The 15,501-nt window shown below is 41.1% G+C and overlaps 1 protein-coding gene across 2 annotated transcripts in view; it reads left to right on the top strand.

Moving 5' to 3' along the window:
- Positions 1 to 15,501, top strand: part of LOC112573349 (coiled-coil and C2 domain-containing protein 2A-like) — a 139,807-nt gene that overhangs the window by 117,656 nt on the left and 6,650 nt on the right. For both annotated transcript variants that reach the window (XM_025253630.1, XM_025253631.1), the window contains exons 36-40: positions 1,108 to 1,197; positions 3,247 to 3,343; positions 5,940 to 6,091; positions 12,118 to 12,240; positions 15,182 to 15,342. In XM_025253630.1, the coding sequence (XP_025109415.1) occupies positions 1,108 to 1,197; positions 3,247 to 3,343; positions 5,940 to 6,091; positions 12,118 to 12,240; positions 15,182 to 15,342 (623 nt within the window). The remainder of the gene's footprint in view (positions 1 to 1,107; positions 1,198 to 3,246; positions 3,344 to 5,939; positions 6,092 to 12,117; positions 12,241 to 15,181; positions 15,343 to 15,501) is intronic.

Below are 15,501 nucleotides of genomic sequence, written 5' to 3'. Positions count from 1 at the left end.
CCAATCAATTGGCTGTTCATGCAGTGCCTAGTTTTTCTAGAAGGCTGTGGTCTGAGTCAATCTGGCTTAAGTCTGATGTGACTGTGCTGGAAATACCCTTTGTGGTACCATTTGGTTGCATCACCTTATTAGACCTGTTAAACTATGGCCAAACTAGGAAACATTATAGAGTGAGCTTTCCTCTTCAGTGAAAATGAGGTGTGTGAAAGTGTATTTGAGACGGTTGAGGGGACCTTGTCCCATCTTCTGATTGTAAGTGTAAAGTTGGATGGGCCACTCTTATCACTCATGCATTTTGCTATTGATTGAGGTTTCAAAAAGGTCTTGGCAGAGTTTATGTCCATAAAGTGCAATTTGTGGTCCACAGTTTTATGGCACAGTAAAGTGTTTATTGACATATGAAAGTTACTTCATCAATACATCTACTTGTCAACAGACATTTTTTTTATTGCTATGACTTTTTTGGTACAACACGTTTCAGAGTGGTGTGGATTGTGATTCTTGTGTTGGTTATGAGGAATGGGTACCACCACACCCTGTAGAAAAAGGAGGTGGCATAATGTGAGAGATCAGGATGGAGACCCACGCCATGTCTATTTCTGCAAGTGGTGATCTTAAGTCCGTTTGAGCTGATGCATTGTCCAACCAGTAAAAGTCTTTTAACTGAATAGAATTTGTGCCCACTTCTGTCATTGAGCAGCTGCATAAGCCCTTTCCAAAATCTGCACTGCTGAATTTCTGCTGCATAGTCTGGCAATATTTTCCCATGTTCCATTGCCCTGCACCACGTAGGTCTTCAAGATAGTAAATCCAAGCTGAGATGAAGAGAGGAAGAATATTCACCCTCTATTCAGTCAGATGAAGGAACATTTCCTATTCATGTTAATCATAATAGTGTGAAGTCATTTTCATCATCTGCTTTGTCTGCTACTTTGACATATACATCTAGCAATTGATTTTTTTCTATGTTCGCCATGGAAGAAACAATACTTTTACGACCTGTAGATTTTAACTGTACTCAATCAGCATCTTGGATTTCATCCAGCAGACAAAGTCTTCCATTAACTGCAATGAAAGAGCTGAAAGATTTTTGTCTTTACTTTGCAGAATTTTACCTCTCGATATGTTTCCCTGATTCCATTTGTATCTGATGCTGTGGTTTTTCCTGGCCTTTGTGACATCTGGAGCACATGTGACGTAAGTTGAGATCATTAAATCTCCTTTGCCTATGATGCTCTTTATTTATCAATCACATGTGCATTTCCTCTGTATTGCAGTGAAACCTACTCACTAAGATCTTCCCTGCTTCAAGCCCTCTTATATGATATGACCCAACATATTTTCACTAATTTCACTGTATAAATTTCAACTCTCTTATGACTACCTCCCTAATGTAAAATACCACCACCTTACCACTGACACCATCAGGTTTGCTACTAACTACAGATTGTATGAGTCCCTCATGGCCATTCTGCTGTATGGATGTGAGATGTGGGCTCTGCTTGCCAATATGGATTTGAGAAGAAGGGCCTGAGAGGGCTGCTCAGATGGAATGTAAAACCAATGACTTTGTACAGAGCATAGTAGCCACCCTTGTGGGACACCTGGGACCTCTTCTTGCAAGAGGCAAGCTGTACAAACTGGTCTGGTTTAGTCATTTCATCCAGCATGACACTTTGGAGGGTGGTTGATGCTGAAGTGGACAGAGGAAGAACTGGCTTGGATATGAGTGGACTGGTCATTCAATGCAGGAATAAACAAATGAATGTTTGTTTAGGTGGATGATGGCAGTGCCCTAACCTTTAAAGTTAGAAGGTATCATCATAGACAAGAATGAACTGCTACAACTACAGTGCATAAGTTCAAGTCCCCCAGTCAGCAGATATGATACACTATTCAGACTGAATGGCCAAGCTGCATTTCTCGTCAGTGTTTAGGAAACTGAACTACTACTTAAAGAAACTAAAAATAACAGCCTGAAAGCAGTTAATAGTACTGTAATGGATACTAGCCCACAATGGAATCTTATAGAATGAGACAGTTTGCCTAACAAATTCGCCCACAAAGGTCTCTTAAATTGACATGTCTCCAGCCTAGGACCACTTAAGTAATTAAAAGACCTTTGTGTACTGGCTTTTAGGGAAATATTATGTAGGGTAGGTAGCTTTTAATGGCTAGAGCAAGCCAAGTATAAACAGCTGCCCTTCAGAGGCTTAGTGGCATCTGCAGCAGATGAATGTTTATTGATGAAAACTAGATGGACAGAAAACATTCCAGGGCCATTGCACCTGGTCTGTCAATGAAAGAAAGTCTGACCCCACCTACCTTGTCACCTTAGATGTGGCTGGGACTGATCGATTGGGGTGTGGCCTCCCTCTTATTTGTGCTGGCTAGCTGATGAATGAAGAATGCTGATTGTTTGTGTTTGACCAATGGTATCCCTCATTGTATGTAATATGTGTTAATGTTAAAAGTTAAGGGAACAAGAAATTCACAAGGTACTTCTTGGCATGATCTCAGTGCAAATGGAGCACTTGGTCAACAGTTGATACCACTTCAGCTGTCTTCAAGGTCAAGAGGCTTTTCTTCAAGACCAGGAGGAAAAGGACTCTAGAGAAAGACACTTAAATTACAGAACCTTGATGCAAGCCTTGACCAAAGCAGACTTAGAAAAAAACAATAGAGAGCAAGGCAAAGGACACTGGAACCACCTGGGCCCAACTGAAGGGGGCTGCCCAAAACCAGGTCTGCTGGCGAGGTGTTGTTGCAGCCCTATGCTCCTCAAAGGATCAACAAGAAATAAACTAAACTATATGTATTTGAGAGTGGATGGTGGTTTGAAACTGGAAGTACAGATAGCATGGATAGTATTGGGACTTTAGATGAACCATATTGTTGTATGTTATTTTGCAAATGTTCCCCTGCAGGATTATGTGTGGTGAGTTACATCCTGTCACCCATGTGCCCAGTTTCCTCAGGCCCAATGTTCACAAACACAGGAACATTGTAACAAGGTCAATGAAAAAACTAAGGTTGTGACCCATAATTTTTAAGCTGAACTAATTTGAAAACATACTGTTCCTTATCAGTGGGGTATATACTTTGTAGCCTAAATCCACCTAGACAGGAAGCAACAACATTGTCAGCAGTAGTGGAACATGTCGCCATTCTTGAAAAAAAAGTTATAATAGTATCTGTTATGCAAAGGTTTGAATGTATTTTGACTCATAACTTTTCTTTGTTCAGCAATTTCTACAGATGCTTGCAGGGGATGAAGAAGAGCATGCTCTGTTATTGACCAATCTCTTCTTGGGTCTTGGCAAGAAGGCTTGGTTGTTGCTGGGTAAGAATCATAAATATGTATTTAAGTTTTTAAAGGTAGTTTGAGTTAGTGGTTGACATCTGTTTCTAACCAGACTTAATTTATGTGGGATGTAGCCCCTTCTTCTTCTGTGTGTAAATGTTTGAGTGGCCAAGGGAAGTTCTACTTCCTTGATGAAGTGGGCAGCCTCTTTCTGGCTGGGTGTCTAAGCTGGCCCACCTCTCTGTGCTAACTCTGACAGGTCTTGAGTTGCTTCTTCTAGAGACTGCCCATTGTGGAAGGAAGAGGCAGCCATTCAGCGCATACATGCAAAATCTGGCATCTCTTAAGCCGATGCTCGCTGCCGCGTAGTGGGTTGCTCCTCAACAGCATCTTCTACTGTTAACTCCACTTCCTACTTGACAGTCATTGACAAACGACTGTCAACCTCTATATTTATCCAGACGGACATGACATAGGTTTCTTCTGAGGACCCTGTCCCAATCCATCAGGCTATGCCTCCTCCTTTTCCTTCTACAGGCTGTGCTGGCTCCTAGTCGCAAAAAATCTCAAACAACACAAGCATCACAGTCCAAGCATCCCCCTTTCACTAGTCAGAAACACTGCACGCCAGCAAGCATGCAACACAGAATCACCAAGGAACAAGAATACCACACTGCAGACAGACAAGAACACAAAAACAATACCAAAATCGCCAGAAAAACTTACTACTCTGCACTGACCCTGCCCTGCTTGAATTCAGTAGTTCAGTCCTTGGATCACTGTTTTGTCCATTTTCAGATTTGTCACACTACCCTTCACCATTGTATGGGCTTTATGTGCACACAAATTAAGATAAGATAAAATAAGACTTTATTTGTCCCAGAGGGCAATTCTGGTGCAGCTCGATTAAAATTAAAATTCATACACAATTGCATGCACAAAACTATTCATGTCTCATTCATAACCCATTCAAAAGTCGCACGGCTGAAACAACAAAAGACAGCCGCAATCTGTTTGTCCTGCATGCAGGCACACAAAATCGGCGGCCCTACGTACAATTTCTGTCGACAGAGCATGCCTGTCATCCCGAAGGATGGCAGACACCTTCAGAAGAGCCCGCCTATTATACAGAGCCTGAAGAGAACTCTGAGTTGTAGAATTGTTGTAGAAACAAATAAACGAGGACAGTATGCTTTCTATGTGCGATTTGTAAAAAAGCTGAAGAAATTGGTGGGAGACAGAGAAAGACTTCAGCTTCCGGAGAAGGAAGATGCGTTGTTGAGCCTTCTTCACGACATGTTGAGTGTTGACATCCCAGCAAAGTCGCCTATCGAAGATGGTGCCCAGGTATTTAAAAGTAGAAACAATTTCCACCTCCTTGTCATAGATGACACACACAGAACATGGTGAAGAATTCCGATGAAATCAAAGACACTCTCTTTCGTCTTACTCGCATTAAGCTCTAGAAAGTTGTCATCGCACCAGACAATGAATTCCTCCAAAGCTACTGGCCTGCTAAGGAGAGACAGCAGTGCCTGTCATTGTCAAGATAATGACCCTCATGGGCACTGCGACAACTGTTGGTGTACAGAATAAACAGAAGCGGGGATAGAACACAGCCCTGAGGTGACAAGAACTCGTTGCTGCCTGTCAACCAAAAAGTGAATGATCTATGACACCAGCTGATGGTCAAGGGAAAACTCATCTAGGAGTCTTCTAGCTAGGATATGTGGCTGAATAGTGTTGAAGGCCGACGAGAAATCAGCAAACAAAAGTCGAGCATGGGCTTGAGGATTCTCCAGGTGTTTGAGTAAAGTGTGGAGGATGAACAGTTTAGCATCATCAATACTTCGTTTGGACTGATATGCAAATTGCAAGGGATCAAGACAATTGTTAGTGGCTTTAAGAATCAACGCCTTGATGATTGTCTCAAATACTTTCATGACCAACGATGTTAAGGCCACTGGTCTAAAGTCATTGAGATGCCGAGCTGAAACTTTCTTCGGAACTGGGACAGTGGTAGACAATTTCCAAGCGGCTGGGATGGAGAGTGAATCCATAAAGCGCTGAAAAAGATGTTGAAAAATGCCTCCAAGTTGGTGCGTGCAGAAACATAATGTCCTGCCACAAATACCATCCGGACCGGAGGCCTTGCGAATATTTACTCGCTGAAACAGCTGAACAACTTGTTCATGACAAATCTCAACCTTCTGTACAGGGTGAAGAGAACTAAGCACATCTTTAATTTGCACTGAGAAGTCATGAGTCTCGAAACGAGCAAAGAAAGCATTAGTAACATTAGGCAAGGCCATAGTGTCAATGCCTGAGATCGAGATTTTGGCTTTCGACCCCTTGCTCCGATCGTCAATATTGGCAATGTTGTTGAGTCCCTGCCAAGCTACTCGGATGTTACCTGTAGCAAACTGAGACTCGATTTTGGACTTGTGTTTCACCTTGGCCCGACGGATAGCATATGTAACTATATTAAAACAGAACTCTTTATTAGTTTTTCTAGTTTTGTAGGAAGTGCTAGTGTGTTACCACAGCAAAAAATGTTCAGCTTTGGCTCTTCTTTCTGGGCGAGGCTAAGAATATTTTGAATGACTTTTGTAAGTTTCCTTTTCTTCTTTTGTAGGTTCAGCAATTCCAGAAGGTCCTACAGCCTATGTTCTGACAGAGGAGTCAGATGGCTTCTATTTGTGGAACTCGGCATCTAGCAAGCGCTTCAGTGTTAATGACAGCTACTGTCCTTTACATTCGGTTGGATGTCTTGTAAACCAAGAAAATGTAAGACTTTTTTTAACTTATGCATGAAAAATATTTCCAAATATTTTCCAAATTCTTTAAAGAAATTCTGTGGTGGACAATATTCATATAATGTTGTTAAGCATGCACTTAAAACTCATCTTTAATTCATTTCCTAATTATTGTGTTACATATTTATATATATTATTCTGCTTGCATGATTTGCCTGATTTTTCATTTGTTTTCTGATCTTGATTTTCTGTTGTTTACAATGACAATACTTTAGTTAACCAAGGATTAGAAATTGTACACTACCAGTGCTTGTCAATAATAAAAAGTCATATAAATATTACAGTCACTCTTAAGGCAACAAATGATAATATCAAGTGGTCAATCATTGAGTCCTCAGAAAGCACATAATAACTAGCAAGTAACTGTAGCCAGACCACTCTGCTTCACATAACCATATGCATGCCATTGGTTGATTGTGGCTCCAAAAAACCATACTATCAAATCCGTCCATCTTTATTCCAGAGAAGAGGATGGAAGTTCCCAAGGAGCATTTTCAGCTAAAGATCTAGCTCTTTGAAGACAGATGTGCTACCTATCTAGTTTTCTTAATTCCTCATATTGTGTTATTTTTCCATCTTCTACATACCTGCACTTAACTGACATTGAGTCTGCAAAAGACCCTGCTTTGTTCCAAAAGTGTATTCTCTTTGATACGTTGTTCAGCTCTAGATTGGATAGCTTTCCTATCTCATGTGCAATTCAAAACTGCTTTGATTCTGGTTTTTATGTGCACTGCACATCATAATTTTCATTTACTCTAGGTGTAATGCTCAACTCAGTCATTCAAATGTGGACAAACATAAAACTACAAACATTTATGCACATGTAAACAACAGTAGACATTAAAAAAGAGATTATTTATAGTACAGCATTTACAGAACAATAACTAGCCACTAACACTAATACATAATATTTCTGTACTAGTCCTAACTCTATCATCTTAAATTTAATCACTTAACCTGAACATCATCTTGTACATAAGCATGCACACCAGAAAGCTTTTTAGCAGACTGTTGACCCATCAGCTAACTTACATTTTAAGAGAGGGAAAGAATTTTTCTGTAATGTTTTGTGATAGCTATCTTCCAGCAAAACTAGAAGTCTTTCAACAACAAGTTGACTCTTATACTCATAAAGCCAATTAGCATAGTTGTGAGGACGGATTTTCACTTGTTGTGTATACAGAAAACAGGAGGCTATGTAACCAGCTCCCATGTCACTTAATATTGCTTGCTAAGATGTAGGATGTAGCCTATCCTGTAAGTGCTGAGTACAAGTGCAGCTAGCAGCATTCATTGTTCTAAGCAAGGACTCGAACAACACTATGAAGTTAAAAAAAAAAAAAGGCCAAAGTGAAACAATACAAGGTAACAGAAACTGGAATGTTGCACTGCATAGTCAGAAAAGATGAAGACATAAGAAGCTAAATCGGTATGGCCTGGCTTGCATTTCATACCCTGCAACTCATTTGGAACTTCAAGGTATTATCTCTGCACAACAAGATTTGCATCTTCAATACCAATGTAAAATCAGTCCTTTTGTATGGATCCAAGACATAGCATGTGACAAAGACAGGATTCAGATATTCATCAACAGTTGTTTGTGCCACATTCATAACATCAGGTGGCCTGAAAAGATCTTCAGTACAGACCTGTGGGAGAGCACCAACCAGAAACCTGTCAGCCAAGGCATCAAGAAGCACTAGTGGGGCTGAATTGGTCACACCCTGCAAAAGATGATTGACAACATGATGAAACAAGCCCTGGACTGGAAGCCACAGGGGAAGTGCAGGGTTGGGAGACCCAGACAGACATGCAGGAGATCAGTCCATGATGAGAGATGAGAGAGATGCCCAGAACCAGATCCGCTGGCGTGGTGTTGTTGCAGCTCTGTGCTTCCTGTTACAGGAAAGGATGGTGGTTGTTTGTCCCATATTAGATTGAGTGATGAAGCATAAGTCCCAGATGCCTATGTCATCGTCAGTGGCTTGTTTCGGGTCCTTAATCTACAGTGCCATCATCTCCAAGAAACTGAGACTTTGCAGTCAAAAATGTTCGAACAATAGAACTTTATTTACAGTTTGGTACAGCATTGTCTTCGTATTATCCACACTGGCACATCAGCGACCCACATTGAGTACACAATCAGTGACCCACGTTAAGTACACAATCAGCAACCCATGTTGAGTATACAATCAGCAACACACATGCTGAGACTAACCTAGCAGAGATTCCTGCTACTTCAGCAGGGAAGTGCTTCGCAATTCAGACCACAGTGACACTCGCTAACTAAAGGTGAATACACGCCAGACACAAACATTTAAGCTATCGGCAACACATGCCCACAAAAGTTTTTGCAACTCTCTACTGTCTCACTCCACACTACTCTGAGTGCAACTGCAAAGTTATGTAGAAACATCCCACATCTTCTCGTCATGCATGCGCTCTCTCACACCAAACATTCCAGGTACCAAGAATTGCATCAGTCACACTCGCTCACACACTTGCTAGAATGATCTAGATGGCTTTAGTCACCGGCATGTCAGGCGGGGTCAAATACCGCATCAAAGCGCTGATGCCACTGGGCGACACCTCGCACAGACCTTAACTACATTTAATTTGTAACTCTCCCTGGGGGGAGGGAGGAACAGGATTTAGAAGAATTGCTGCCCTTAGTTTAGTTTATTCCTTGTTACTCCTTTGAGGAGCATAGGGCCACAACAACACCTTGCCAGCAGACCCGGTTTTGGCAGCCCCCTTCAGTTGGGCCCAAGTGTTTCCGATGTCCTTTGCCTCGCTCTCTGCTGGTCTTTTCTAAGTCTATTGCTGCCCTAAGTAGGAGATATTTTATTGCTGCAGGAATAAATGATCTGGGTTTTGCACTTAAAGAGCTTTGCAGTTTCCCAACTCTCCCTGAGGATTCCAGTCAAGTGCCTGCTTGGCTATGGTGTCAGCTGGTTTGCGCATGGTGTGTCCTATCTAGCCCCATTCGCTCCTTTTGATGTCTTGGCTAGTGGCATTATGGTAAGTTCTTTTCCAAAGACTGCTGTTGGAGATCTTTTCAGGCCATCTTATTCCCAGAATATGGCATAGGCATCGGTTGGTAAAGGTCTGCAGCTTGTTGTTGATGGCATTTGTCACTCTCCAGGTTTCAGAACCATACAGTAGGACTGCTTTCACATTGGTGTTGAAGATACGGATCTTACTGTGGAAGGATAATCCTTGGGAGTTCCAGATGGGGCGTAGGCTGTTGAAAGCATGCCTGGCTTTGTTGATGTGGCTTTTGATATCATCATCCGCTCCACCGTCCTTGTTGACAGTGTTCCCCAGATACGTGAAGCGGTCTTTTTCTAGGATTTTCTCTCCTTGAAGTTGGATTGGGAGTTCCTGCTTGTTGTTGATTCTTATTACTTCAGTCTTCTTTCTGTTTACCTTTAACTCATTCACTACGGAGCACTAAGTGCCTGTGAAGCAAATTTTCACCGGTGTTTTAAAAAACTTATACGTGTTAACCTACAAAAAAGATGTGATAAACGGGTTAAAAGAGCATTTTAAAAACATTTGCATGGTGTTAATTTTAAGAATTATAGGTTCTGATTTCTTTAGTAAGCTCACATCAAAGATAGTAACTGTATGGGGCAGAGAATTCAGAAATCGGGCCTAAGGTCAAAAGTCAGAAATTATTAAAGAAATTTAAAAAAAATAAAAATATTTTTACATAATATATACAAACATAAAGTACCAAACAAGATCATATTTTATTAGAATATACATTAGAATTTAAATCTTACTTACTGTTTTCTTTTTATTTTCTGTTGTTTGAGTACAAATCCACGTCAAATTGCGTAGCCAGCAGAGAATGTCAATATGGCGCTCAAGTAAACAAACCTTCGCGGGTTTTTTGTCTTTTAAAGACAAGAAAATACCTGATTGGTTGATTTTTTCAGCCTTTAAAGGGAAGCAATCGAAAGAGGAACGTATCCTAAAGGTTCCCGTGTTTTCTCCCTTATGTATTTGTTCATTTACGCACAGGGTTACAAATTAAGACACTACACTGATTACAGAAGTTACCTAAGTGCATCGGGCAGCTGGAGCGAATGCCTTAAGCCAGTCTTCTCTGCTTCCTCAGCTAGCTTACTCAGTTTGGTTTGTGCATGTTGTTGCCGATGAGACAGGAGACTAATGTCATCTGCAAAGTTCAGGTGCTCTTGCTGTTTGGGGAAGGCCCACTGGATACCAGCGTTGTTGTCTTGGGTTGTCTTGTGCATAATACAGTGTATGACCATCAGGAAGATTGTTAGTGATAATATGCAGCTCTGTCTTATGCTGGTCTTCATTATGAAAGGTTTAGTGAGTTTGCCGTTGTGAATAGCTTAGCAGGACAAGTCTTCATGCAACCCCTGAATAATGTTTATGAGCTTAGGTAGAATGCCTTAGTGGATCATCAGCCTCCAGATGATGTCCCTGTCTACACTGACGAATGCCTTCTCAAAGTCCACAAAAGTTATATAGAGGGAGGACTGCCACTCAATAGACTGCATGATCATGATACGGATGATGGCAAGGGACTGCAGGGAGCTGCAGAAGTCTTCTTTTTCTTCTTCATCTCCTGCATTTGTTAGCGCATAGCATTGGATGATGATGATCTTCCTTCCTTTATCGTTGAATCTTGCTGAGATGAGCCGTGGCGAGACTGGTTCCCAGGCCATCAGTGCCTCTGTTGACATCAGCAGTGCTACTCCCTGGATATTATCGTAGTCCAGGTCTTTGTGGCCAGAATAAATAATGGTTTCTCCTGATGTTAGTCTGGTCTGGTCACTTCTGTTCCATCTGGTTTCACATAACCCAAGAATCCTGATGTTATATTTTGTCATTTCACTTGCCACTTGAACTGACTTGCCACTTTCATTAAGGGTTCTGATGTTCTAGGCTGATGGCTGATTCTTGCCTTGATCGCCAAAAGATGAGTCGGTGAGCTGGCTTCCCTAAGGCTTTCACCAGCATGCGTCAAAAGCTCTTTTAGAGAGGAATCTTCCCGACCAGGCCCTTGTTGTGGTACTGTTGCGGTTTCTTTAATAGCTTTTGTTTTTACATGAGTGGGTTGTTAGTCCAAAGCAAAGCCCCCAGTCTAGATGGTCAGGGTGCAACATTTTAGTCTGGCCTCTCCCCTGACAGACCTGTTCGGCTTGGTTAGACCTGCCAGGAGTACAAGGCTCCTGCTGACATAGCTGTGTGGATCGACAAGGCACGCAAGCCACCACACCACTACAAGGTAAATTGCACCAACTGGTGGTGGGGAAGTTTTTATTTTAGCTGTTGTGGACTTCTTCTGTTGTTTGAGATCACATATAAGCTGAGTCTCATCTTGTTGACATTCTTCAGGTGGAGGTGGAAAGTCATTTCAGCAGATTGGGGTGGTTTTCAGTAGCTTCTTCTGGAAAACTCTGTGCCTTGATAATATATGTCATTGGAGGCATCTCTATATCATGTAATTGACCTGGTTATGGTGAGCCATGTCTACCTTGTGGTGGCCAGATGTGCTTGGCAACCTCAGATTGCTGTAGCTGACAAATTCTCTATTATTTCTCTTTATTTTGCATCCTCTACTTTTCAGAATTTACCATGTGCCATTTAAGTTTTTGGAGGCAGCTTGGAAAACTTTGGCATTCCATTTATCATGTATCACTAACATGTCCTTTGGTTTGCTGTCAACTAACTTCTGCACAAAACTAGACACAGTGGACTATATTTTTCAGTTCCAGTAAACTATTTACATTTGTAATTAGGTTAAATTTTATGGATTGTCATTATTAGAAGGTGATGTACTTATGTCATAAATGTTAAAACAGATGTGCTTGTTTATAACCAATTGTTCATGTACACAAACTTGTACCCATACAGAAGCTTTTGGTTTTTTTTTCTTTGTAGGTGAGAATTCTATGATTATCAAAAACTGTTTACTGATTTGTAATTCGCATGTTTTTGTATTTATGACAGATTTGGGCAAACATCAGTCGTTATGAAAAACCAGCCCAGATAGATTTTAACATCAACAATACAACATATTGGCGACCATTTTTTGACAGAAGTTATCAAAACCCAAGACTGGGTACAATACAGGTTTGTTAGATTTAACTCCTAGTTTAATTTACATCAACATTTCTTAATAACTGGCAGCAATCTTTCTTGGTTTTTCTTTTGTGCAAATCAGCTTGATTTTTTTTGTGAGTGGTTTGTACCTATTATTTGTTTTGATTTGAGTTTTGTTTATAGCAATCTCTAAATTACCACCTGAGCTTAAAACCCTGCCTAGTTGGTACAAGGTGGAGTTTTAATTTATGTAGTTATTCAGTCTATTGTTCTCAGTTCTTGTGGTCACCTGTTCTTGCATGATTCATGGTATTATAGTGGTCTGTAGATGGATCTGACTTATGGCTATTCATGATAAGGAACATGTCTTTTAACAATAACAATAACAACCGACTTTATTAATCCCAATGGGCAATTTAGATGGGAGCTGTGCCCTGTTTCCAAAATATATGTATATGGGGAAAAAAAAACAAACACACACACACAACCACACACATGCACACCTACCCATCACACACACACACACCGCTGATAGTTCATCTGTGATTGAGTAGCTGAACTGCGGATGGCACAAAAGATTTCAGGTGCCTATTGCTTTTGCATACTGGCATGGCATAGCGTTTACCGGAGCTTATAAAACAAATTTTCCCGCTAGCACATGCTCAGGTATGGACAAAATGCGGGAAGCTTTCCTAATTAATTGTTGATTACAGAAGGAAGTCAAGTCCCTCTGTTTAATACCAATTATCTTGGAACAGATGTGGACAATGTTATTCAAACTATTCCTGTCATGGACAGATATATTATGAAACCAGCATACAAATGAGAAGGATAAAAGACTCTCAATAAAAGATTGGTAAAAACGACCTAAAATTGCTCTGCTAACAGAGAAGCTATTTAACTTCCACAAAAGGTACATTCTTTGCTGGCCACGTTTGACAATGTGTTCAGTGTTTAGAGTCCATTTAAGCTGGCAATCAAAAACAGTTCCCAGGTACCTGAAAGAGGTAACAGTTTTAACAGGTTTGCTATGTATCACACTGGGAGCAACAAAATCATCTTTAAATCTCCTAAAATCTATATTCAATTCCTTTGTTTTGTCTACATTTAACTCAAGAAAGTTCTCATCGCCCCACTGTACAAAGTCAGTTAAGGCATTACCATGATCTGTCGTATGTTCTTGTAAAAGAGTCAACAGTGCAGTGTCATCAGAAAACTTAATGAGGTAGCTGTTCTCCTCCATACTTCTGCAGCTGTCGGTACACAAAATAAACAACAAGGGTGATAGACAACAACCTTGTGGGGACCCAGTGCTTGTGACAACAATGTCAGAATAATTACTATTAACATACACCCTCTGCTGTCTGCATGTCAAAAAATCCACAATCCACCTGACCAGTTGGTGTGGTAGATCAAAAACAGATATCAATCACAGAGCTAGAAGGTAAGGCTGCACTGTTTTGAATGCAGAACTAAAATCTGCGAAAAGTAGTCTGGCATGTGTCTTGGGCTTTTCCAGATGTTTATAAAGCGTGTTCAAAATAAACAACTTGGCATCATCAACACCCCTACCCTTCCTATAAGCAAATTGCAATGGGTCCAATTTATTCTCTACAGATGTTAAGATAAGATTTTTGACAATCTTCTCAAGGGTTTTCATTAAGGGAGTTAGGAGGTTTTATGCTCTCTCTGCTCCATGGCTTCCTCATGACTAACTATTTTATGAAATCCAGCAGAATCCAGATCAGTCTTTTGGATGAAAATCCTAGCTCTCGTTAGTCGGGTGCGTCGTCTAGTTTTTTACCTGCCTCGCGTTGTGTTCTTTTTTTTACCTATCATTACACGCACCCGAACTCAGCCGACCTTGGAGTCCACAAAATACCCTGCTTTACTTTCTAACTAAAGTGTCTTTTCAATCGGTGCGTCAATTCCGTCGGACCTTCACGTGTGTTCTTTCTCTCTTGCTGCTGTGTCACGACTACATACAGGGACAGTACACAAACCTCGCTCGCGTTCACACGGCGGAGACATGCGTACGAGTGGGTACGACACACTAGCACTCGCTGGCACTAACACGCTCACACGAGTACTGACGGTTCAAAGACATACATTTATTTACAAGATATACAAAACAACTACCAAACTTACTCTAACCTACCTACCTAGCCAAATCCTAACACCTAACTCCGTGGCGTGACTGAGTGATGCGAGCCGCTATTTCCAGCGGACAAGAGCACCTCGCTGTACTAAGGTACTTCACGCTGGCTCAGGGGTGGGGACAGAAGCTGAGTGGTGCTGTAGCAAGATATGACCTCGCGTCAAGATTCGAACTCCCCTCGAGGTATGCAGACGCTGTGTTTTGTAGTGTTGCTGAGTGGATTAGCAGACATTTTCGTGGTATTTTTTTATCAAAACCAAAAATAAAGCTTGAGTTGTATGTGTTTAGCTTTTTTAATGTTATTTTTTTATATAAATTTGACTATAGTTACTCCTTAGCAGACGATCAAACACCCACTCGCGCAGTGATATCAAAGAAAATAGTCCCACTATACACATCTTTTTGCAAGCTGTAATTATTTGAAACTAAAAGTTTTACGTGTTTCTCTACTGTTAAATTTCATTTTGTAGTATGCACAGACCATTGGTTCTCGCTGAGAGTTCGGTTCTGTCCTTGCAGCACCTCGAATCTTGACGCGAGGTCCTATCTTGCTACACTGGCTTTCGCCATCATTTTGTACAGGGCAGCTTGGGTACCACGTCACCCGCAAGTGCTGCCCGTCTCGCGCTGCGCGCCGCTCGCGCGACCACGCGTGGGGTGGAAGGGGGTATGGGGTGGAGGGACTAGGCAATGTCAGCGGTACCTGCTGACCTAAACAGCGCTCCCGCTGCAATAATCTTTCTTCCAGCTTCTATAAATTGCAGAATTTGTTTCCGTTTTCTGGAACTTATTTTGATTCAATTTTTTTTTCAGCCCGAGGCACTTATCTATCATCCATATGATAAGGGCTACATTCTAGATCTTCAGGAAAAAATTGAACAGTTGCTAAAAAACAAGATAATGGAGTGGCGCAGTCATTTTATCACTCGATGGAATCGGCACTGCACTCAGATCATGCGAAAATTGTTACCAAGGTGAATGAATTAAATAAGTTGAATTTACACCTATATTTATATTAAAAGTTTAATTCCATGATAAACTTGTGCCAACAAATATTAGGTTGTATAGCAGACTCAGAAAATATTTTCAGTATTGTTTACTAAAATTGTTGCCATAACCAATGATGGCCATGT

The sequence above is a fragment of the Pomacea canaliculata genome, linkage group LG10, assembly GCF_003073045.1.
Source record: "Pomacea canaliculata isolate SZHN2017 linkage group LG10, ASM307304v1, whole genome shotgun sequence".
Lineage (NCBI taxonomy): Eukaryota > Metazoa > Mollusca > Gastropoda > Architaenioglossa > Ampullariidae > Pomacea > Pomacea canaliculata.
The sequence above is the reverse complement of the archived record's forward strand: the minus strand, read 5'-3'. Positions and strand labels throughout refer to the sequence as shown.